The 24,533-nt window shown below is 41.8% G+C and overlaps 1 protein-coding gene across 1 annotated transcript in view; it reads left to right on the top strand.

Moving 5' to 3' along the window:
- Nucleotides 1-4,805: 4,805 nt before the first annotated feature.
- FRAS1 (Fraser extracellular matrix complex subunit 1) overlaps nt 4,806-24,533 on the top strand; it is a 459,773-nt gene continuing 440,045 nt past the window's right edge. Inside the window, exons 1-2 of the mRNA XM_082652906.1 lie at nt 4,806-4,896; nt 11,704-11,735. Of these exons, the coding sequence (XP_082509032.1) occupies nt 4,821-4,896; nt 11,704-11,735 (108 nt within the window). The 5' untranslated portion in view covers nt 4,806-4,820. The remainder of the gene's footprint in view (nt 4,897-11,703; nt 11,736-24,533) is intronic.

Genomic DNA, 24,533 nt, shown 5'->3' with positions numbered 1-24,533 from the left:
CATATCAGAACCACAGTGACAGTAAAAGTTGCAGCTCTGATTATATCATCACTGGAAAACTTTAAAAAATAAAGACACTAAAAGCTACTTAGTTTTCCATGGATCAAGTTATGAGATCATTAACTTTGCTTCCTGCTTCTCATTCACTATTAGAGAAATAGAGATGAGCATGGGAGTGAATGTGAACCAATGAAACACAAGGAAATGTCTGCTGGGGAAAGAAAGTATATTCCTTGCTTCTTTAGATAGTTCTGGATCAAATATCTATAGATTAAACTAAAAAGCATGTAGCTTGGAGAATTGTGGGTAGTTATTTTGTACCTAAAAGCAGGATCGAAGTGGGAGGTGAAGTTGATACAATGGAAGACAGCATTCATCAGGACAGGCTAGGTTATGCTGCAGTAACAAGCAACCCCCTAATCTTCATTGCTTAACAAAATAAAGTTTATTTCTCACACTAGGTGTCCAGTGAGTGTTGGCAGGGCCTTTGTTCCAAAGAGTCATTCAGAGACTTGGGCTTACAGAGGCTCCACCATCTAATGATGCTGCCATCATAGGTTTCAGACTTCACTGAGGCAGGGAAGGGAGCATTGCTATAATTGCTTTGGCCTGAAAATGACAGAGCCCACTGTCTAAAACAGTGCTGTCCAATAGAAACATAATATGAGCCACATGTATAATTATTTTGACTAAGTTTATTGTTATTACCAAATTTGAAAGTAATGTTTGTTTGCTAAGATTTCTTTGCTTGCTGTCTGTTTTGTTTTAAATTAGCATATAATACACATACAGCAAATTTACCCTTTCAAAGTGTATAGTTCTGTAAGTTTGGACAAACACATACAGTCATGTACTTACCATTGCAAGCAAGTTTTAGAACATTTTCATCTCTCCCCAGAATTACTCTATGCCCTTTGTAGTCAAACTCTCCTTCTACCCTCAGCTCCTGGCAACCATTGCTCTGTTTTCTGACAGTATGGTTTTGCTTCTCCAGGATGTCACGTAAATGCAATCAGAGTATATGAGCTTTTTGAGTCTGGATTCTTTCACTTAGCATAATGCAGTTGAGATTCCTCTATGCTGTGGTCTGTATCCGTAGTTTGTCCCTTTTTGTCGTTGAATAGTATTCTGTTGTATGGATGTACCTCTGTTTGTTTCTCCATTTCTCAGTTGAGGGACATTTGGATTGTTTCCAATTTTTGGTGGCTAATAAAGCCAATAAAAATATTCACGTACAGGTTTTTGTGTGAACGCAGGTTTTCATTTCCCTTGGGTAAATACTTAGAGGAGTAGGATGGCTAGGTCATATGGTAACTTCATGTTTAACTTTATAAGAAACTTCCAAACTGTTTTCCAAAGTGTCTGCATAACTTTGCATTTAACACCAGAAACACGTGTGAGAGTACCAGTTCTTCTACATCCTTGCCAGCGCTTGATATTACATGTTTTTTTTTTTTTTTCTCAACCGTCCTTGTAGATTAGATCTCATTCTCATATCTCATCTTATAGATTAGCGGACATATGTAAACCTGACTTTCTAGAAGCTACATTTTAAAAAGTAAAAAGAAACAGGAAAAGTTAGTTTTAATAATATATTTTATTTAAAAGAATATATTCAAGCTATTATCATTTTAACATATAGTTAATATAAAAAATGAGATATTTTACATTCTTTTTTGTGTGTACTAAGACTTTGACATCTGATATATACTTTATACTTTCAGCACATCTCAATTTGGACTAGCCACCTTTCAAGAGATCAATAACCACATGTGGATGGTGGCTGCTGTATTGGACAGTGCAGGTCTAGACCTAGTTCATGGCCCCGTCTAACTGTGAGTGGGCTGGGAAAATGTGATATTCCATGTATCCAGGAAATGATGGTGAACACTAGTAATGTCTATCACAAAGGCAGAGCAGAGAAAAAGAAATAATTCAGGTCCTTTATGACATCATTAAAGTAGTAAATTGGACCCAATCTGAAGGTCTTCTAAGGACAGTCTTAGTTTCTAGTTATGACAGACAGTAAATGCCATACACGTAGTTTAAGCCAGTTTAAATTAGCTAATTCTGTTATTTGAAAATTTCTCCAATATAATGTTGCATCGTGCACTTAAACATGTGTTCCATATAAAAGAATGAGAAAACACAGTTTAGCTAAAAAGAGAAATTAAAACTCACTTGAATTCTCAGAGATAGTATTTTGGTGTATATTCTTTGAGATACGTGTGTATGAATATGTGTGTATAAATGCATAAATGTACATGTGTACAAGCAAAACCATTGGAACATTATATTATTTTCTTATGAGCTACATTTTTCACCCAATAATATTTTAAAAACATCTTTCCATGTCAATAAATATACATTTAGGATATTTTTAATCTCTGTATAATATTGAAGTTTATGGAGGAATCATAATTCACTCAACACATTCTGTATTATAGGTTGTTCCAAGTATTTCACTGTTTAAATTGAGGCAGGGGCAGAAGTGGTGTATTTTAGAATACCTCCTTATCTGAAGCAAAAAGCAAAGCGTCTTTGGAAATCCTGTTTCCTTTTTATCTCACCTCTTCTTTTTATACCTGGCCTCCTCTCAGGGACTTACTCTTTTGCTCAGTCCATTCTTTCAACAAACGTTTAATGAGCACCTACTATGTGCTTCAGCTACAAAGGTGACAATCTCTGTCCCTGAGACCGCCACAGCCCAGGAGAGACTTGCACAACCCCTGGGTCTTATGAATACTTAAAGATCAGCGCTAGGTTGTCAGACGTTTCCTTTTGCTTGGGCTAATTGTAATAGTTACAGGATCTGCCGGTTACAATTTATCGAGTTATTCTGAAAAGTGAATCGTTCCAACTCGTGCTAGTGCGGAGCAGAACGTCCGCTGGATTGTGGTGATGGGACTGGAAATAAATTGGGCCCCTGCTGTTTCACAGCTCGGAGTTCAATGCTTGGACAAACTCCCCTTTGACAGGCTAGCCCATCTGAGGTCAACTGAGAGACCCAGGACGTCTCTTCTCTGGGCCACTCATAATCCAGGCAGCATCTTTCTGATGCAACTATTCTCATAAAATAATTAACCCTAGACCAGCTATTTTTATTTGGTCCTATAAAAATATAGCTGCCGGCACTCAGTCCTGAGCAGGAATCAAGACCTCCAGTCTTCAAGGGCATGCCCCAGTGTGCCCTGCCCTGCCATTTACTTCCCAGTCTTTGGCATTTGGGGGCGCAGCTGGAGCCACCGCTCAGAGGCTGCGTAGTGTTCCACTGACAGCCTCTCTCAGGGAGAGGGAAAGGTGCATTCGCGGTGGGAGGCCTCGCCTAGGACACACACACCGATATCCTCCCAGGCTGCTGGTAAACTCACGATGCGACGACCTGATGGTCTCAGAGCAAGGAAGATGGATCAGATCTGCCTCACTCTCTTAGTGCAGCCGGAGTGGCGGGGTGTGTGTGTGGGGAGTAGCGCTGGGGTCCTTGAATGTGGGCATACCCCCTCCCAAGTGAGGGCTGTGGATCCGGTTCGCGGGTCCCTAGGCTGTGCAGGAGCCAGGACCACGCCATCTTCCCCTCCAGCCCTCCCTGGTGTGACCACTTTTGATGCCGCCCCAGACAAAGGCAATCTGAACTCCAGCAGAAAGAATAAGGGGATCAGGTTGCTCTCTCGGCCTCCCCTCACTCCCCCCTCCTCGCTTCTCCCCTTTCCACGTGACTCTCTGGAATCTTTTGCAAAAGCTCCGAGTCTCTGGGTCCATTTTCACCCGGAGCAAAGGAGAGAGGAAGGGTGGGGGTGGGGGTGGGGGAGGCGGAGGAAGGCGGAGCGTGTGTCCTTTAAACGCGGGGTTCCAGAGGGGGGCCTTATTTTGTGCGTTTCCGGGCTCTCCGGTCGAGTGGCTTTAGTTCGGAAGTCCTTTCCAGGCTCTCTAGCATTTTCCTCGCTGCATTTAAAACCATGGCTCCTCCTCCGCTCCCGTAATCATACCTCGACCCAGCAGACCGGCTCGGGGTGCACGGGGCGGAGGTGGCCGCTGGCGCCGAGCGAGCCGCGCCCCGCAGCGCTCCTCGCCTGGGCCAGCGGCGGGGGCGGGAAAGTAGCGGCGGGGTCCCCGGCGCTGCCGCCCCCGGCTTTCCTCAGAAGCTTTCGCGGAGTCTGCGGCAGGGAGCGCAGCCCGCGGCGGCGGCGTGCGGCTGCGGCGCCGGCGAGTCCCACGAGCCGCCCGCAGCGCAGCACGAAGTTTCCCGCGAGCCGCCCCGGGTGGCTGAGGTCCGCCGAGCCGGGTGGCCCAGGCCAGAAGGAGGAGTGGGTGGGTCTTTTGGGGCTCCTGGCGACCCCCTCGGCCGACGCTGCGAGTGTCAAGCGAACTTTAGAAAGCTGCTGCCGAAGAACCTGCGCCGGGATCTCCACGGTTGGGGACCCGAGAGCGGGCGGGTCCGGCCTGCGGGAAATGCGGGGAGATCCAGTCGGCTGGTGACGGGCAACTTTCCGGCGAGCCTTAGCTGCGGGCCACTGCGCCCTGCCTCCTCTTTTATTCTCCCGAGCTCAGCCGACGTTGGCGCCCTGCTCTGCTGGAGAGCTACGCGCGCTCTCCGCCCGGCAGTGAGTGAATTGACTCCCTCCCCCTCCCCCCCGCCACGAGAGTGTCGCTCTCGCCCGTCCGTCGCCTCATTTCCCCGGAGGTGACCGCCCGCTGCCCGCCGCCCGTCGCACCCCGCTCTCGGGGCGCCCAGCCTGGGGCGCCGAAGGCTGCGTTTTGGCTGAGAACTGGTTCTTGGATGCTGAAGGCTGGGCTTGCCCAGCTTGGGTGCAGAGGCGGCAATGAGTGTCTTCAAAGTGTGGCTCGGGGTGGCCCTGGCATTGGCGGAATTTGCAGTATTGCCTCATCATTCTGAAGGTGAGAGAGCGGTGCCGTGTGTGTGTGTGTGTGTGTGTGTGTGTGTGTGTGTGTGTGTGAGAGAGAGAGAGTGAGATCGTAATTTTTAAAAAGCTCAGCGGGTGTATGGCATTGTGGGTCAGATGGAAGTTTTTTGGGGGTGGGTGGGTGGCCGTGGAACTAGAGGGGGCTTTTTGTGAGAAGATTCCAACTCCTGATTGTTTTGTATGCAGATCACAAGCCCCACTCCCTTCTCCCTCTCTGCCCTGAGTGCATTTGGGTGGGTGGGTGGGTGGCCGACCGAGGTACCATCTCTGAAATTGGATTCTCTTTCTTCCCACTTCCCCGGTGCCCCCGAATGGAAAGCATCTACATGGAGCGTAGGTGAGGAGTGAACAATTGCAATTACCTGTGTAAAAATACTTATGCTCCTATGAAAAATAAAATTCGGCACCTTAAAACCCCCTTCTCGCCCTCCCTCCTTCCCCCAATGAGTCTACCCGTAAAGTCCAATTAAGATTTTATAAGGTGGTTAGAGCTTGTTCTGGAAGTAGACAATTCAATCGCACTGCAAGAAACCTCCCCAGTACAGAGAGGCACGAGCCTGCCTCTTCCCCAGAAAAGAAGTGGTTAATAAGAGTTTAGCTCCGTTCTCTGACTTCGCCCCCTGCCTCCCAGTTTTCCTCCGAGGCTCCAACCTACGTGTAAAACCCTGGAGCTGGGGGTGAGAAAAAAGGAGATTGTGGGAGTTGTCGCCATGATAGCAAAAGCAATGTGACCTCAGGCAAATAAATTAATCGATAAGGAAATCAAGAGTTTGGGGGTCCTAGGATGGCGGGCCCGGGGACGCGAGGCGGCGTGAGCTCCCACCTGCCTAGAGTCGCGAGGAAAGTCGCCTAGCGGGTGCTTAGGGAGGGGGAAGGGAGGCGGCGGGCTGAGGAAGGCGGCTTAATCTACCGCGCAGGGCTCTCGGCTTCCCCTCCCGGCTCCGTTCATTATTCATCCAGCTGCGGGAAGAAGAGTTCACTTGCCCCGCGGCAAATCCCGCAGCCGCGGCCGTCGCGGGCGCTGGGCGGGGCGCCTTCTCCGCTCGGGTGCGGACCCGGGCGTGGGACTGGGGGCAGCGGCAGCCCCCGAAGAGGACACAGCCCTGCTCGGATCCACCTGCAGCCACCTGAGCAACGGCCTTTTCCTAGCTAGCTTCCCTGGAGAAAGTGACGGTGGCTTTGGAAACGCACGGCAGTGGGGACTTTCCCGTGGGTGGAGCGACCGCCAGCCCGCACCCTCCCGGGAATTATGTCAAATGTGTATCATCCCCGGGAAGTGCAGGTCTGGGGCCTGTGCAGCCTTTTTCAACCAGGACATAACCTGTAGAACCGTGTCTTTTGTATGTGTGCGTGTGTATGCAAACTTAAAAGACAATAAAACGTATAGGGCTTAATTGTAGTAAAGCACATGGGAGAGTCAACCTAGGCCACCCCAATGTGAACTTGAGACAGAAAAATTACGTTTGCACTTGGTGGTGGCAGTTTCCTGTTTAGAATCATGTTCCAGCAACGCGGAAAACGTGCTGTCCGTCCCCGATAGCTCACCAGGGGGCAGTTGGAATGATGTAAGAGATTTGCTTTTCAGAATCAAATCTCTTGAAATTACAAAAGCCATTATTACTAAGGGCCTGCAGGGTTCGCTCTTTGGAAGAGTGGTTGACAAAAAGGGCAAAGTTTAAAAACGTCCAAAGTCTTCTGATGGGGGAGGAGTGTAGGGCGCGAGGGGCGCTATTCCTCCAAAGATTCTTTGGAAACTTTGCTTCTTACTCTTTCATCCCACCTTCAGAACATTCTAGAATCATCCCACAACTTGGATTCTTAGATATCTGAGAGTTTCCGTCCAAGTCATAATGATACTTACCTAATAATGAATGAATGAATGAATGAATATGGACATTTACTGAACACTGTACTATTTGCCTCGCACTATGCTAAACACTTTACATACTTTATCTCATTAAATTAATTAAATAATAACAGTCCTACGGCCAAAAACTCAGCTGTCATCTGATGAGTCCTTTGATTTGGTTCCGTCAGGGTTTTCTTTTTCTCTTAAAAATACGAGCATTGAGGTCAAGAATGGAGAGCTTAAGGATATTAGAGATTTCCTCAAGTTTTTATTATTAGCCTTGGAAGTGATTTTTAAAAGTGGAAAAGAAGCATTCACACGTGTGGGTCTCTTGATGCAACCTACTCTGTGATACTGTTGCTGTCCGGGCCATGGCAGAATTTGTTGTTTTCTTCTCAATGCTCAGAGAGCATGTCATGTATGTTTCTGGTGCACCAGTTAATAATTCTATAATTTTAGTTGATAAATATACAATCTTCCTCACCTAACTGTGTGCTCGCAGAGGGCTTAGGATGGCCCCTGGTTATTATCCTTCCAACTCAGCTCCTGGTACACAATAGGTGCTAAAAAATTTTGGTCAGGTGAATGAGTGTTGCCAAATCACGTTTCAAATTAAGCTTACTGTTGCTGTGTGACCTTGAATGAACCACCTAACTTCTTTGGGCTGTGGTCTGTTATTCACCAAATGCAGAAGTTGGCTAGGTGATAGCTCTAAAATACTTCTGCCAATCATCCAGCATAGAAAAAAAAAAAAAAACCGATCAGTATTTGCTGCCTTCTTTTTGGTCAGTTGCATCTTTCTAGTTCTGAAATTTATTTTAATTATTAAAAGAAAAATGAAGGTTTACAAGCAGGTTATTGGCAGTGTTATTTTACATTTTCTTATATCGCCAAGCTGACAAACTACTGTGATTTGAGAACTTAATAAAATCAACAAGTCACAGAGAAACTTCTAGCAAATGTGGCTGCTTTCTGAATCAGATGTGTGTCTGGAGAAGTACATCTTGAGTTGTGTCGACCCGTGGAAATCCTGTGAAGTTACACTAGATAGAACATGTTGGCTGTGGATAAAGAGTCTTGAATTGGTTAAGAGAACTGAGTTCCAGTCTATGTCCATCACTCCCCATGTGACTTTAGCCAAGCTTACAATCTTCCAGTCTTTTTCCTTTAAATGCCATTAGCAGAATATACTGAAAAGGATCATTTGATAGACAGAGTGTTTTATTTATGGGTGGATCAGCATATTTGGTTCCACTCTTGGTAGAGGTGTTCCTTCTGTGTAGGATTCAGTGCTTAAAACTCAATGTTAAGGAAGGAAAGACATTGGATGGGAAAAAATAGCCTATCTCTTCATTCTTTCATTCCACAAATCTTTATTGATAGCTTATATATCAGGTTATTAGGTTATGTCTGGTAGGGGCATACAGACATCAAAAAAAAAATGCCTTCCCTCAGGGAGTTTGCATATCTGGAAATCATTAATATAGGTAAGGTAGCAGTAGGGACATGTAAACGTTGGTCCTTGGTGGGTTTCCCAATATTGAATAATTGCAACTCTGCATCTTTTGGCTTTTGCAACTACCAGCTAGTGGAAATAAAGGGTGTTGTATTGTCATAGGCTCTTATTTCCATCATATTGCATTTCTGTTCTCCTCTGGGGATTGGATCCTGGGTGTTACCCTCTGCAAATAAATCCTTTAGTGAGAGCATGGTCATCTGTATTCGCTGTTGTGGACTTGAGTGGTAATATTACTCAGTTTTACTCAGATATGAGTAGTCATAAAATACTGTCCACCACTTGCCTCAGGAGAGGAGAGGGGACTACCAACATGGCATAGTTGGAGTCGTGTGCCAAATCTTACACTAGTTCAAAAACAGTTGGCCCATTTTTGTTTTAACTACTCTATTAATTGATCTGACTCCTGGTTGACAATAATCAGGACAGGAGCTGTCCTGTCAGTCCAGAAAAGGATTCTATTTTAACTATTCCACAGTGTACAAGCCACATGCTGAATTATAGCACAAAATAAAGCCTGAACATTTAACTACCAACTTGTGGCTGCTTGTTCCTAATGAGTCGTATTTTTGTGATACCATGCTGTCCAAACTTCTTCATATGTTATGGTCATGTGCCACTGTTTCTTTGAACAAATGGGTCTGACATTCTGTGACTTCGATTTAACCTCTCTAATTTCCTCATGTTATCAGGTAGGGTTTCCATAGTGAATAGTTTCAGGATGTGAGTACTGGTGCAAATTATATCTCACATTTCCTCTGAAAACTTCAGATTTTATACACGTGTCTCATAATAGAGTACATTCTAATGTGCCAAAGGGCCTAAAAATGAATATGAAATGACATTTATTTAAATGAATATGGAGTGACATTTTGCCTATGTGACCTGCAAGAAAGGCGCCACCCACAGGAGGAAGGTCTCAAGATCTCAGCTTCCTTCATGGCACTATGTGATCCCTTCACCCTGCACAACTTTATGCACTTTCTCACAGGTGTCAGAACTTAAATTACCTGCCTTCTCAGCTGTATTCCATGCCCTGAAACTGGCAAAGTCTCTTATTTTTCCTGTTTTCCCTTGAAGAAGGCCTGTTTCTCCTTCTAGATCTTCATCATCAGTTAGAATTCCCCTTAAGCTGGAGTTTCAAGTTCAAATAAAGCCCAAATCGAAACTTCAGGTAGAGTTGCAATCATTCCAGTGCTCCTTAAGAAAAAAAGTGACGAGCGGAGAGAGTAACTTTGTTTTCCAAAGTATATGAGTTGATCGATTAGTGAAAAGGCAGAACCAGGAGCTGCACCTAGCACCCAATGCCAACAAACCTCCCAACTTAGTCTGCTGGTGGGTGTGAAGCTGGTGCCAGTGTGGGAGAAATATGCTTGCTTTGGAGGATTGCATCTGGCATTGGGTGGTGATGAATGTTCGATGGGACTGGGCATCACAGTAGAATGCTTTCTTTTTTTCTACAGGGAAGCAACGAGGTTTTGGAAGCTGTGTTAATGGAGACTCATTTCTGCAGCTGCCTTTCGGGTAGAGATGTTGTGTTCTAGGAAAGCCCTCAGAGGCCAAGGCTTATTTCTTTTAGAATTGTACATCCTAGAGCAACCCAAATTGAGTTATTTCCCTTTTCTAATGATAGAATTTCTCAGCAGTTGCACATAGTTTTGACTTGAGTTTCTAACAGATGTCTGGCTTAACCAGGTGTGTTTGTGATGCCACACTCAATGCTGCTTTATGTTTTCATGTTACTGTGATTTTATAACATCTGTCTGCATTTCCAGAAATGGGTTTTGATATGAGTACTTGGATACATCTTAAGATACCTGATTCCTTTTGGAGCCTTGAAAGTTTACTGGCCTTTGGAGGGTAGTGCTATGGAGGAGGGTAATAAAATTACTTGAGGATGGTTTTATCTAAAGGTTAAATTTTGTTTGTTTATTCTAAAGGTTAAATTTTGTTAAATTGTACCTAAGTGATCTTTATGTTTAACTTTTAAATGTGAGAAGTAATTAAATAAGTCCATTTACATAATTTAGGAATTGCATTGTGTTGATATATATTTATGTACTTATATACGATTTTTTTTTATTATTTATTTTTCTGCGGTACGTGGGCCTCTCATTGTTGTGGCCTCTCCCGTTGCGGAGCACAGGCTCCGGACGTGCAGGCTCAGCGGCCATGGCTCACGGGCCCAGCCGCTCCGCGGCATGTGGGATCTTCCCGGACCGAAGCACGAACCCGTGTCCCCTGCATCAGCAGGCGGACTCTCAACCACTGCGCCACCAGGGAAGCCCACGATTATTTTATATATATCCATATCCACATGTCATATGATTATTTTATATATATCTATATCCATATATGTGTTTATATATATCTATATCTATATATATCTCCTTTCTTATGATATACCATAGACTGAAATACTGTCTTTGGAACAGAATTTCTTAAAACTAAGTCAGGAAGAATTTCCCCCCAACATTTTATCTCAAGTTATTCTTATTTGAATTTCAAGGGCACAAAAAGTCATTTCAATAAATTTGCCCATGGAGATCTTTGATTCAAACCCCAAGTGTAAATAACCGTCTCCTTTTCTTTGAATACTGTTCTTAATTCCATTATTAGCAGATAAGGTAGACCAGTCCTTTCCTGAGAAGTTAATAGTACTGAGACTTCACGAATGATCTGTTGGCATCCAAGCACTGTAGTAAAATGTGTCCTTCCCTCTTTGGACATTAAGTGTGGCACATTGTCAAGGTGTGCTCTGTCTTGGTGTGTATATGCTATTTCAATCTGCTTTGCATCCTGTTTCTGAGCTAGTATCTGTTAGCACGCTGCCTACATGTTTATAGGTTAAATCAACACCTGCTGTGCTGTTCAAAAATTGGTTTAGAAAAAGCATAATTTTGTGGGCTGGAAAGCGCCGTGAAGGAGATGGGATCAAGTTCAAGGAAATTGATTAGACCAAATGCATCTCCTGCAGGAAACAAAAATGAAAGCATTGGCATATGAAAGCATTACCATGGGATCCTAAGTTGGCCTCTTGGGTTGGACTGGAGAATTTGTGTAAGCAAAGAGTGGCAGAGAAGTCTGGATAAGTAAATTGGGACTGGATTAGGAAGGCTTTGCTGATTTGTCATATAGGAAAATACACCAGTGTATTTATAGCATGTCATTATACATACATTTATTTTAAAATTCAAATAATGAGTTTTAATAACGCTTTCCCTCATGCATGTCCAAGAAATGTTGTTTTGGTGTATGGGATTATTTCCCCAGGGGCAGAATCCTCAAGCTTTGGCAAAAGCACAGTTTACTGATTATGATGCATGTAGATGCAGTTTTAGTGTACTTTGGCCAGGGCAGTGCCTATTGGTCTATTATGCATCCCTTTTAATTCTTGTTTTGTTTTTTCCCCACAGGTGCTTGTGTCTATCAGGGTTCCTTGTTGGCGGTAGGTCATTCTTCATATATTTGGTTTATTTATTTTGCATGTAAAATGCTTGATTGAGGTTACTGAGTGAGTGAGGTGACCCTGTCATTGTAAAATGTATTTATTTTCCTTTTCAGTTTGAGGATTATCCCTCATTCTGGCACAATCATGCTCAATTACTTAATACCTTTTCCAGAGTGAATTAGTTCCATTTGGATACTCAGGTATTGGAAGAGAAGTTCAAACACCCAACACCAATTTGCATTCCATGGCTGTCTTGTGAGTTCTTTCAATCAGAGAGAAAATTAGATCCCATTCTTTTGTCAGGTATGAACTAGGGCACAATTTGTTTATCTTCCAAACAACTTGTTTGCTTCTTCCTTTGAACCCCTCCTCCAAAAAAATATACAATTATTGAATACAATATGGAGGATCCTGACTGTTGCTTTGAACTATACTTTTAAGTTTTGGTAACAAACAAGTTAACATTTTATCTCTGATCCTTTGCCACGTAGAGGAGAATTGATTTTGAATTTAATGTCGGGATCACGTGGGGGAAAAGCTGATGCAAGATTCCTGCATTTCTTTTCATTAATAATGTACTATGGTGCATAACAGTGTGTTAAAAGCCAATCGAAAAGACCGTCTACACTCCATCAACTCTAATAAGTGGTGTGACAAGTCATTCTTCACCCCTTTTTTATTTTAGTTTAATAAAGGCTGTAATAAAAACAAAACTCAGATGGTTGGAAAGGGTTTGCTCATTTACATCCCAACCCGCTATTGACATGTGTGATACCAATATGTCAACTTGGATTGTCCTTGTGGTATTGAAATAGATGAGAAATATTTGAAAGATCTGAGAGTCTAGATAATTGTAGATGTTCACAGTAATATTCTTGAATCTGAACTTTATGTAATACAGTTACTGCTCTGGAGATTGATGTGTTTTTTCCTTCCTTATATTTTTTCTGTTAAAGAATCAGGTGAAAGCCATTTTCCACTCTTTCCCATTCCATGCCCTTAAAAGCCTACTCTTCCTTCTGTTTATTCTTTAATACATTTTAGGAATCATTTTAAAATCAAGGTGCTATAAAATACATCATCAGTTTTGGGGAGCTGTAGTAGATATTATAGACAAATTAGTTGTCCGTTTTAATACAAAGAAAATTGCTTATTGTATAGAGTCTTTTGTAACTTTTCAGTATCTTTTCATGGCTATCGATCTACCTGATACATGCAGCAGATCAGTGAAATAGGCAGGTCATGTATTATTTTATACTCTCCCCCTTTTTAATGAAGAACCAAGAATGCGAGAGAGAGAGGTTTGCTAAAGGTAATTGACCGTTAAGGGGTGGACCAGAACAAAACAACCTGTCTTCTTTCTGTTGTTCTCCTGAATCTGAAGAAAGTGGCTAGACTACCTTCTATGTTTGACGCGGCAGCATGGTATTGTACATTTGAATACGAAAGCAGCAAGTACGGGAAGAGGTCAGTTTGGTTTGATCAAGTTAAAGGAGTGGGGGCACACTCCTGACCCCTCTAGTTGCCTTCTTTGCTTACCAAGACTCTGCTATGTTTGTTCCTACACCTCCTCTAGCCTGATGTACTTGTGATTGTGGTTATGCAACTCAGGCAGAAAGACAATACATTTACTACAATAATAAAGATTATTATTGAACAAATATTTACTGAGTGACAACTCTGGACCTGCTATTCTAGGCACTGGGAATGCATCAGTGAACAAACAGGCAAAATCCTTGCCTTCATGAAGCTCGAATTCTAATGAATAAAATATTTAGAATGTCAGATTAGTGCTAAGGAGGAAAACCCTATGGGTGTGGGGAGATAGAAAAGGCTGAATAGGGGACAAGGGTGGCCTCTTGAAATAAGGGGATAGGGAAGGGCTCCCTGAGAAAGTAAGGTGACATTTGAAGAAAGACCTGAAGGGCACTATAAGAGCTTGCCCCTTGGATATCCAGGGAAAGAGAATTCCACAGGGAGTGTAAAGTCTGAAGTGGGAGCTTGCTTGGCCATTTGAAGAAGTACTTGGAGGTCACTGTGGCTGCAGCACGTGGTCCAGGGGGAGGATGGCAGGAGATGAGGTCAGAGAGGTAGGCAGTGACAGAGCAGCGTGTCCTTCCATGGACTTTAGCTTGTCCTTTCAATCAGGTGGGTGAGCCACTGGAGGAGCTAGAGCAGAAGAATGACAAAACCTGACTTACAGTTTAATTAAACTGCTGAAATGGGAATATGAAAAGAAATAGCATTTGTTTCTAGGGAAACTATGTTGAATACTTTAAAAAAAGACTCTGTAGAGGTGAGTCACTGAAAATTTGCTGTCAAATTAAGTATGAGAGAAACAACTATAAAAGATTGGGGGAAAAGCACAAAAGTCCAGAGAGATTCTGCGTTCGGATTTAGTTGCAACCTCTTGAAGTTCTCTTTCTATTTTAAGGAACTTCAAACTGGAATGGGGATGATGCATTGTGGCCGTAGCTAATTGTATGAATAATTCATTGCTGCTCTCTTGCCACATGGCCTGGTCTTGAAGAAAAGCACTGCACCTGCATCAATGAAATTGAATGAATGTGCATTTATGTATTTTGAATTAAAATACAAAGCTTAAGAACATTTATATAGTGTTCTAGGATTCTCTGACTAAACAACTCCTTGGGTGAGAGGATTTCTATGGTAAGAGGCATCACAGCCAGGGGCTGGCTTTGAGGATAGTGGCATGGTGTCCCAGCCCCAAACCCTGTAAATTCTACCCACGTGCATTGTAGAGCTGGGAGTGACTTTGGAGGTCATGTAGTCTAAACTCTCCATTTTATAGGTGGGGAGAGTGAGGCAGGGATTGAAGTTCTTGTGCTTCCTTCATTACTCAGGTGAGTAACCAAAAGTGGAAAGTGGGTCTGGTTGAAAATGGCAAGGCACCAGCTTCACCCAGAATTCCATGAAACATACCAAGCAAATGAGAACACAGATCTAAGCTCTGGCTACTAGTTGCTAACTCTCAACCTGTCTTGTGAGGATTCCTTCCACTGATACCTTTTCCATCTCATCACTTGTTGCCTGGGAAGCTGCCAGATAGAGTGGTTCATTCCGGACCTCTGTAGTCTGACAGACCTTTAAAAAAATTTTTTTTAAATTGAACTATAGTTGATTCACAATGTTGTGTTATATAGCACAACTATATAGCTAGGTGTATAGCAAAGTGATTCTGTTATACATATATATATATATATATATATATATATATATATATACTTTTTCAGATACTTTTCCATTATAGGTTAAAACAAGATATTGAATATAGTTCCCTATGCAATACAGTAGTTCCTTGTTGTTTATCTATTTTATATATAGTAGTGTGTATCTGTTAATCCCAAACTCCTAGTTTATCCCTCCCCCTTTGATAACCATAAGTTTGTTTTATATGTCTGGGTCTGTTTCTGCTTTGTAAATAAGTTCATTTACATCATTTTTTTAGATTCCACATATAAGTGATACCATATGATACTTATCTTTCTCTCTTTGACTTACTTTGCGTAGTATGATAACCTCTAGGTCCATCTATGTTGCTGCAAATGGCATTATTTCATTCTTTTTTATGGCTGAGTAGTAGTCCATTGTGTATATGTGCCACATCTTCTTTAGCCATTCCTCTGTCGGTGGACATTTAGGTTGCGTCCATGTCTTGACTGTTGTAAACAATGCTGCTATGAACACTGGGGTGCATGTATCTTTTCATATTAGGGTTTTTGCCGACAGACCTTGTTCTAATTCTTCCTCATCTGCTACAAACCAGCTCTGTGACCAAGTTACATAACCTTCCTGAATCTCTATCACCTCCTATGTGAAATGGGGATAAATAGAGCCTCTCCTGAAGGGTTTTTGTAGAGTAAAGGAGGTAATGTGGGGAAGACACCCAGACACAGTGCCTGGTATGTGCTTTTCTGCAATAACAAAATTCCTCTTTACCAGCCAAGAAGGACGAGAGGAAGGAACTGTTACTCGGCACCTGCTACGTATTTCATACTCTCAACAATCCCAGGAAATAGGTGTTGTCTTTACAGATCAGGAACCTGAGACTAAGAAACTCTAAGTCACTTGTTCAAAAATCACACAGCTAGTCAGTGCTAGAGGAAGAGGGCGTTGCAACCTGGGTCTGACTTTAAAGCCATTCCACCGAGCATGCCGTTTCTCGCAGCCAAGCCAGTCTGCTTGTTGTCTCTGAACACAGCTAGCTTATTTTACCATCAGCCATATGTGCCCACCCCCTCCCTGCTGCACCTGTCACGCAGTTGTCTCTGCCAGCCTCTGTCCCGACCTCCTGCAAGAGCCAGCTGTCCCTGGCTCACCCCTTCCCATTTAGCTGAGGCTCTCCCACACTAGTGTGTGCTAAATTCACCACACGAAGCAAGGAAGGTTTAGGGGTTATTCCATCTTAACATATAGTACACGCTCTATTATATATATGTTCCCACACAAATCCCCAGCAATGTGCTGTGTTTCCCAACTTCTGACACCTCTGTGGACTCGTGGAGACACTCTGGGGTCATTGGGTTCTAAGCCTCATGTAGCCGTCTCTCAGTTATGTACTGACTTTGTCTGTCTCTCTTCTTTCTTTAACACTGTCTTCCCTCCTTTCTCTTCTTTCCATTCCTCAGGTCAGAAAATACCCAGGAAGGTCCCCTACCTTTAGAAACACTGCATAGTCTATTTTGGGGTGTGTTTCTTCCTCCACAATATCGCCGCACCCCTGGGCTCTCAGGACTTTCTCCAAAGTCAGCCACAGTGGAAGAGAGAGTGGCTGGGTTAAATCAGGAGTCCCTCAGAGGGAAGCTACCTACTTTATATGTTTAACTGTGACAGGGGCATCAAGTGTGAGGAGGAAAACAGATTTTTTATTTCAAAGTTTTCACCTATCTCCTGTCCTTTTCTGTCAATATTGAGTAAAAAGAATTTCACTTTCCTTTGGCCTCACCACAAGCAAACATCTCCTTTATAGGTTCTTCCTGGGGGTGGATTGTTGAACTCTTCAGTTTTTTTTTTTTTTTTTTTTTTTTTTTTGCGGTACGTGGGCCTCTCACCGCTGTGGCCTCTCCCATTGCGGAGCACAGGCTCCGGACGCACAGGCCCAGCAGCCACGGCTCACGGGCCCAGCCGCTCTGCGGCATGTGGGATCCTCCCGGACCGGGGCACGAACCTGTGTCCCCTGCATCGGTAGGTGGACTCTCAACCACTGCGCCACCAGGGGAAGCCCTCTTCAGTTTTTATATCTGTAAAATGGAGATGAATGATTTACTTCACAGGGTTGTTGTGAAGGTTCAAAGAGACCAGCAGGAAGCGCTTAGCTTGTGACCTACCATAAAGGTTAGCTGCTATTACTGTTGCTGTAAAGCAGTTACACTTAACAAAGGTGGACACAGCCTCTCTTCTTCCCCAGATCAAAAGTGTTGAGTGTTGGCATTTTCCTACTTGGAATACTTTTCCTCACAAATGCTGACAAAGAGCATCACGAGGCACTAACTTTTAGCACATTTGAAAGGAAGAAAAAGTTTTCAAGAAGAATTAAAATTGTGGAGTGTTTACTATGTACAGTACAACACAGTGGAAAGATCCAGGCTCTGGAGTTTAAATCTGGTTCTGCTACATACTTGCTGTGTGGCCTCAGATATGAGACTTTAAACAGCCAAGTCTCAATTTCCTTGTCTATATAATAATATACCTCATAGGGTCGGTGTGAGGATTACCTGAGAGCATGCTTGTGAAAGAACCCAGAACTGTGCTTGGCAAGGAAGAGACACTCACATCACCTAGGTGGCAGCGACATGTCGGAGTGGAAATGACTGCGTGGTAGAAGCCGGGGTGTCTTGGTTCGGGTTTTGGCTCTGTAATTACTAGCCGTGTAGTACTGAGGAAGTCACTTGAATGAAATGAGGTCTCAGTTTCTAAATTCGTAAAATGAGAGAGTTAGATTAGATCCTCTCCGAGATTCCTTAGCCCAGGGCCATCCAATGGAACGCCCTGTGCTCGTGGAAATGTTCCAGAGCTGCATCGTCCTGTGTGGTGGCCACAAGCCACATGTAGCTGTTGAGCACTTGAAGTGTGGCTAGCGACACTGAGGAACTAGATTTTAAATTTTGCTTGATGTTAATTAAAATTTATAGCCTCACGTGGGTCGAGGCTACTGTATCAGACTCTGCAGCTTTAGAACTTTAAAATTCTTAACTTACTCTAGTACTTAAGCTTGAATTTTAGTCTCATGGATGGCTCTCACCCTGGGTAAAGGTTCACTGTTGTGTTGTTAGCAGTTTGAGGAAGGTCGCAAAAAATTTGTTAGAGCACCTGAGTTTGCTATTTGTTTGTTTGTTTATATAATACTGTTTTATACATATATGTATATAATTATTACAACACTACTCTTCCCATATTGCTCGATACGTTTTCTTGAATAAAAGAAAAGGGGTGGAGTTACAGCTGAGCCCTCACCTACATATTCTACTAAATCTTTTCCCAGCTTTATTGAGGTATAATTGATAAATAAAAATTGTATATATTTAAGACGTACAACTTGATGATTTGGTATGTGTATACGTTGTGAAATAATCATCATCAAGCTAATAAACATATCCATCAACTCAGTCACTCCTTTCTCACTTCCTCCCTCCCTCCCTCCCTTCTTTCCTTCCTCCCTCCCGCCCTCCCTTCCTTCCTTCCTTCCATAGTGAGAACACTTAAGATCTACCCTCTTAGCAACTTTCAAGTATATAATATAGTATTGTTAATTATAGTTTCATTGTTATACATTAGATCTCCAGAACTTGTTTATCTTGCACAAGTGAAACCTTGTACCCCTTGACTAAACTCTTCCCATTTTCTCTTCCCCACACCCCCTGCCAGCCATTCTTCTTTCAGCTCTATGAGGGTAACTATTTTAGATTCCACATGTCAGTGAGATCGTGCCGTATTTGTCTTTCTGCATCTGGCTTATTTCACTTAGCATAATGTCCTTCAGGTGCACTTATGTGGCTGCAAACGGCCGGATTTCATTCATTTTTAAGGCTGAGTAATATTCCATTATGTGTATCACATTTTCTTTATCCATTCTTCTGTTGATGAGTATTTGGGTTGTTTCCACATCTTGGTTATTGGAAATAATGCTGAGAGGAACATGGGAATGCAGATATCTCTTCAAGATCCTGATTTCATTTTTTTTTGGACTTAATGCCCAGAAGTGGGATTTCTGGGTCATAAAGTAGTTCTATTTTTAATTTTTTTGAGGCACCTCCATGCTGTTTTCCATAATGGTTACACTAATTTACATTTTCACCAACGGTGTACAAGAGTTCCCTTTCTCCACATCCTTTCCAATACTTGTTACCTTTTGTCATTTTGTAATAGCCCGCTTAACAGGTTTGAGGTAATATTTCATTGTGATTTTAATTTACTTCTATTAAAGATTTTACAAAATATTTTTGGTGTTTTGTCAAAGTCTGATATATTCGTGGGAGTGTTACCCACTGTATATTGTGGTGGGAGAAATTGAGAACTTCTGGTCTAATCCGTAAGCCTTGTTGATTAGGGTTAAGGAGGATTAAAGAAGGCAAGTAGAGCTCTTCAGTGCTAGCGTCCTTTTAAAAAATTGATGTGCTATAGCATTCTTTTATTTGAAACTGTAACACAAGAGATGTAGCCCATAGAAATGAAAATGTCTCAGACTTGTGTTCGTGCTCAAGAAATTTTATGGAGAAGAGAAATGAAGAGAATTTGGAGGCTTTCCCTATTAAGTGCTCAAAGCCCCCCAAACACTTAGTAAATCTTGGTCAGCGACCACTATTAAACAACCTGAACTTCTCAGCAGTGGGGGGAATGCTTGGCATCTTGTGGATATACTCAGAAGGGAAACAATAAAGTCAGCCATTCCTTAATTTCCCTTAAGAGTACTATTGGGTATTGTAGGATATCACTGTTCTTCATTATAGTTTAAAAAGAATTCATCATTTTTTCAGCCTCTTCATTTATTTTTAAACACTGAGTAATATGCCTTTAAGTGGGAGAGACTACTCTTTATTAAAATATAATTATTCTGGGGTAAAAACATTTTTTTTTTACCGAAAATCAGCACATCATCACTCTGCTAGGTGCTGGAATAAGGTTTGAGAAGTAATGAGCTTCCTTTAACTAGAGATATTCAAGCGGAGACTGGAAAGTCTGTATCATAAATGAGATAGTGGTGGCTTGGTCTAAATGACTTACAAAGCCTTTCTAACTTGGGTTCTGACTTGCGTGAATTGAAGATTAGAGCTGTGTGTTTCTGCCTTATGGAAGCCCTTGTGGCAGGGGTGGAGTGGTGGTGAGAAAGTCTCCTGACCCCAGAGGTGTACAATGAAGGGTTTCTCCCCTGCGTTCCTTCAAATGGACTGATTTTGTACCCTTGGGTACCAGGCAGTGAGAATTGGGCTCTAGGTGCCTCAGATGATTCTTTTTTTCTTTACTGGTCTTTTATAAATCATCCACCATAATCAGATGTGGTAGTTTCCTCTTTGGAAATTCATATCTTCTGAGCATAGTTGTGTGAGAGGAATAGTACAAGAGATTTTGTGCTTTTATTGATGAACAATCCATATGCATTTTCATTCTTGTTCATAGTCTTGTGGTAGGAACAGATGTTTTAAGTTAACAAACACATTTCTTATGCTTTGTTTTGAATTTAGAAGATGCAGCTGAGCTTGGCAGCCATATTACTTTGTTCAAAAGATGGTAGCATGATCATATATTTCAATTTTCTGATCAGACCATACATTCCCCACACTTTTTTTTTTTTTTTAAAGTTTGTGTCATTTTTGCTCCAATTGCCTTACAACCTAGTACCTCATTTTGTTTTTTTGGTCTTCATTTGTCTGTTTATAACTACAAAAATGTACATATACATGTTTATTTTATACCTTGTACATTTATATATGCATATATATATATATATCTCTCCTAGAAAAGAACTGTCACTCATTTATAACACCTTATGGTGTTATCTCATTTTAGTTACTTTTTAAAGCCCTCTGCTTACTAAGGGAAAAGATGATACATAAATATCAAATGACAATTGTGAGTTAAGCAAGCTTATGTTTTCTTGGAGTTTGAGTGGCAAATATCTAAAGAAAATTTGGCTTTGAAAATCTCATATGGATGGCATTCTGCTTGTGTGACAAAAAGGGACACAAATATAAAATCTGCACAAAATAATTTTTAAAAATCTGAGCAGTTTTATGTAAAATAAGTACGTATCCTCTGGTATGCCAGCTAGATTCTTTTCAGCAATGATTTCTTAGTTTCCCTGAGTTTATAAACTAAATGGAAGGAAGAAGGAAAGGGAAAAGCTTTCACAGTAAGAAACAGTTTCTTGTTAGTACCCAGGAGATGCTTGAGTTTGGGCCATGACCTGTGAGTTCTTTCCTGACAGCTCCCAAGATTGGTTATTTATTAAATTTATGTCATTCCTTTCTTCCAAAGGCAAATTGCATGGGTGTGGGATGGGCTGGGGAGAGGAGGGTGTCTACATGGGAGAGCAGATTTCATAGTTCCTTGTACCTTACATTCCTGAAATGGTTTTGTAATCGTGAGTAGGAGAGAATTATTAACAGAGATACGTATTCTTTGGTGCTCTTACTGTACTTAGTTTCCCTCTAATCCAGAGGGAACTTGGTCTAAGAGTTGAGAGAACAGAAACAAAAGAAACTCTAACCTGAAATTAGTGGCTTAGAAGAACCCTCTCCCTCTCGTATTTGCCATTGGTATATGTAGTAATAGTGGTCCACCTGGATCGTAGATATTTATTGATCAACTTCCATGTGCTAAAAGATATGAGTTACAGACCCTGGGGTGCCTACCCAACAGCCCCCTTTCTCCTTTTCTCTGCTGGCAAAGTCCTAATTTTTTCTTCCAGTTCCCACCCCTTGCCCACATGACTTGTGTAACTCCTAGCTGCAAGCTAGTTAGGAAGTTTACATTCCCTTGCCACGACTGGCTTAGGAGTGAGTATATGACCTAGTTGTTGACCTAGTTGCCAATGAGTTAGGCAGGGAAGTTTTGGGTGCTTGAAAGAACCCTATAAAGGACACCTCTTTCCCTCCAGTTCTGAAACAAAGAATAGAAGTAAAAATCACCTTTTAAGTTTTTTAATCAGTGAAGCTAACGTGGAGGATATAGCTTTAATTCTCTTAGCCAGATAGGCTTATTGATTCTGAACCCACACCATCCAGCCGACTAGGCGTCACAGACAGAGATTTACAGAGGCAGCTTTCCCATGCAGAAGGGCTGCTCAGGTGAGAATTATTGCCTGAAGAAGCAAAGGAAGACTTATGCTATTGGTTGAAAGGCTTCTTCCTAGAAGAGGAAGGAAGACACAACTGAGTTAAGCAGGCCCAGTTACCCTTAAGTTTGCTAGTTAGAGAAATTGTGCCACCTTCCCAGGGAAAAGAAAGCCCTGGAAGTATATGTTGATATCCCTTCACAAGAAGGAAACCTCAGGAGAAAGAAGAATTCTTTATTAATGAGAGATTTTATTTTATAATTATTATTTTAAATTTCTTTTTTTGGAGGGGGTTTGGGTTTTTAAATTTTATTGATGGATTAAAGTATAGTTGATTTACCATATATTAGTTTCAAGTGTACAGCATAGTGATTTAATATTTTTATAGCTTATACTCCATTTAAAGTAATTACAAAATAATGGCTATATTTCCTTGTGCTGTACAATATATCCTTGTTGCTTGTCTGTTTTATGCATAGTAGTTTATATCTCTTAATCTCATATCCCTATCTTGCCCCTACCCCTTCCTCCCCAATGGTATCCACCAGTTTGTTTTCTGTATCTGTGAGACTGTTTCTGTTTTGTTATATACATTCGTTTGTTATATTTTTAAGATTCCGCATATAAGTGATAATGTACAGTATTTGTCTTTCTCCGTCTGACATTTCACTAAGCATAATACTCTCTAGGACCATCCATGTTGTTGCAAATGGTAGAATTCCATTCTTTTTATGGCTGAGTAATATTCCATTGTATACACATGTACCACATCTTTATCCATTCATCTGTTGATGAACATTTGGGTTGCTTCCGTATCTTGGCTGTTGTAAAAATAATAGTGCTATGAACATTGGGGTGCATGTATCTTTTTGAATTAATGTTTTCTTTTTTTTTTAAATGTATACCCAGGAGTGGAATTGCTGGATCATATGGTAGTTCTAGTTTTAGTTTTTCTGAAGAACCTTCATACTGTTTTCCACAGTGGCTACACCAATTTATTGTACATTCCCACCAACAGTGTACAAGGATTCCCTTTTCTCCACATCCTTGCCAACATTTATTTGTTGACTTTTTGATGATAGCCATCTGACAGGTGTGAGATGATAGCTTATTGTGGTTTTGATTTGTATTTCTCTAACAATTAGTGATGTTGAGCATCTTTTCATGTGCCTGTTAGCCATCTGCATATCTTCTTTGGAAAAATGTCTATTCAGATCTTTTGCCCATTTTTAAATCCAGGTTTTTTTTTGTTGTTGTGTTGTGTGAGCTGTGTATATGCTTTGGATATTAGCCCCTTATGGATGGGTCATATCATTTGCAAATATTTTCTCCCATATTAATGGGAGATTTTCAAACTTAGTCTTTGAACATTGGCATGTGAAGATGTGATCCCTGGAGCTCCTGCAACAGTTTTGCAGCCATTGGACTACCTATCCAGCACACAGATGGAGGAAAATGATGGAAAGCGTTTGGTTTCCTGAAGAGTTTGGTTGTTGATCTGATGAATTGAGCAGCACAGGAACTGATCTTCCTGGGGAATTGTTATATGAGTTAAGAAATTCCCTCATTGTTTAAGCCAGTATAAGTAGGATTTCATGTTACTGTGGCTACAAACACTCTAACCAACACCCTACAGTCAAATAATGAACTAAGTTGAAAGCACTTTGGGATAAGTGTCATTGTAGTGTGCAGCAGCGTAGCTAAGGGTGTGAACTCTAGATTCAGACTTCCTAAGTCTGAGTCTGAGCTCTTCACTGTTGTTCGACTGAGCTTGGGCTACTTACTTCGTCTTTAAAATGGTGATTTTTTAAAAATTAATTTTTACTGGAGTAAAGTTGATTTACAATGTTGTGTTAGTTTCAGGTGTACAGCGAAGTGAATCAGTTATACATATACATGTATCCACTCCTCCTTAGATTCTTTTCCCATATAGGTCATTACAGAGTATTGAGTAGGGTTCCCTGTGCTATACAGTAGGTTCGTGTTAGTTATCTGTTTTATACATAGCAGTGTGTATATGTCAATCCCAATCTCCCAGCTTATCCCACCCCCGCTTCCCCCTTGGTAACCATAAGTTTGTTTTCTACGTCTGTGATAGTAGTTGTGCATGTATTACAGAACTGTTGTAAAGATAAATGAGATAACACCTGAAAGTACGTGGAGTTTCATGTGTAAGTACGCACTAGTAGGTAATAAGTATGTTCTAGCTGTTGAGAATACTGTTATTCATGGAGGAAGTCACTTCTGATCTTGCCCTTAAAATATGGGTCAGTTTAGAACAGGAAGAGATGAGGGAAGGGCTCTTTAGATAGAGGATCAGTGTGAGTAAAAGCGTAAGTGGCAAAGGCAGTCCAGTTTGATTAAAGTGTGAGAAGTGATGGGATAAAACACTGAGAAGGGATTTTTAAACTCCAGCTCACATAGGGCCTGGAATAGGCATGTGAATTACATTCTGTAGACCATGGGGACCCTTTGAAATGGAAATCATTTGCTCTTGAATTCTA

Source organism: Grampus griseus, assembly GCF_964374135.1.
Source record: "Grampus griseus genome assembly, chromosome: 4".
Lineage (NCBI taxonomy): Eukaryota > Metazoa > Chordata > Mammalia > Artiodactyla > Delphinidae > Grampus > Grampus griseus.
The sequence above is the reverse complement of the archived record's forward strand: the minus strand, read 5'-3'. Positions and strand labels throughout refer to the sequence as shown.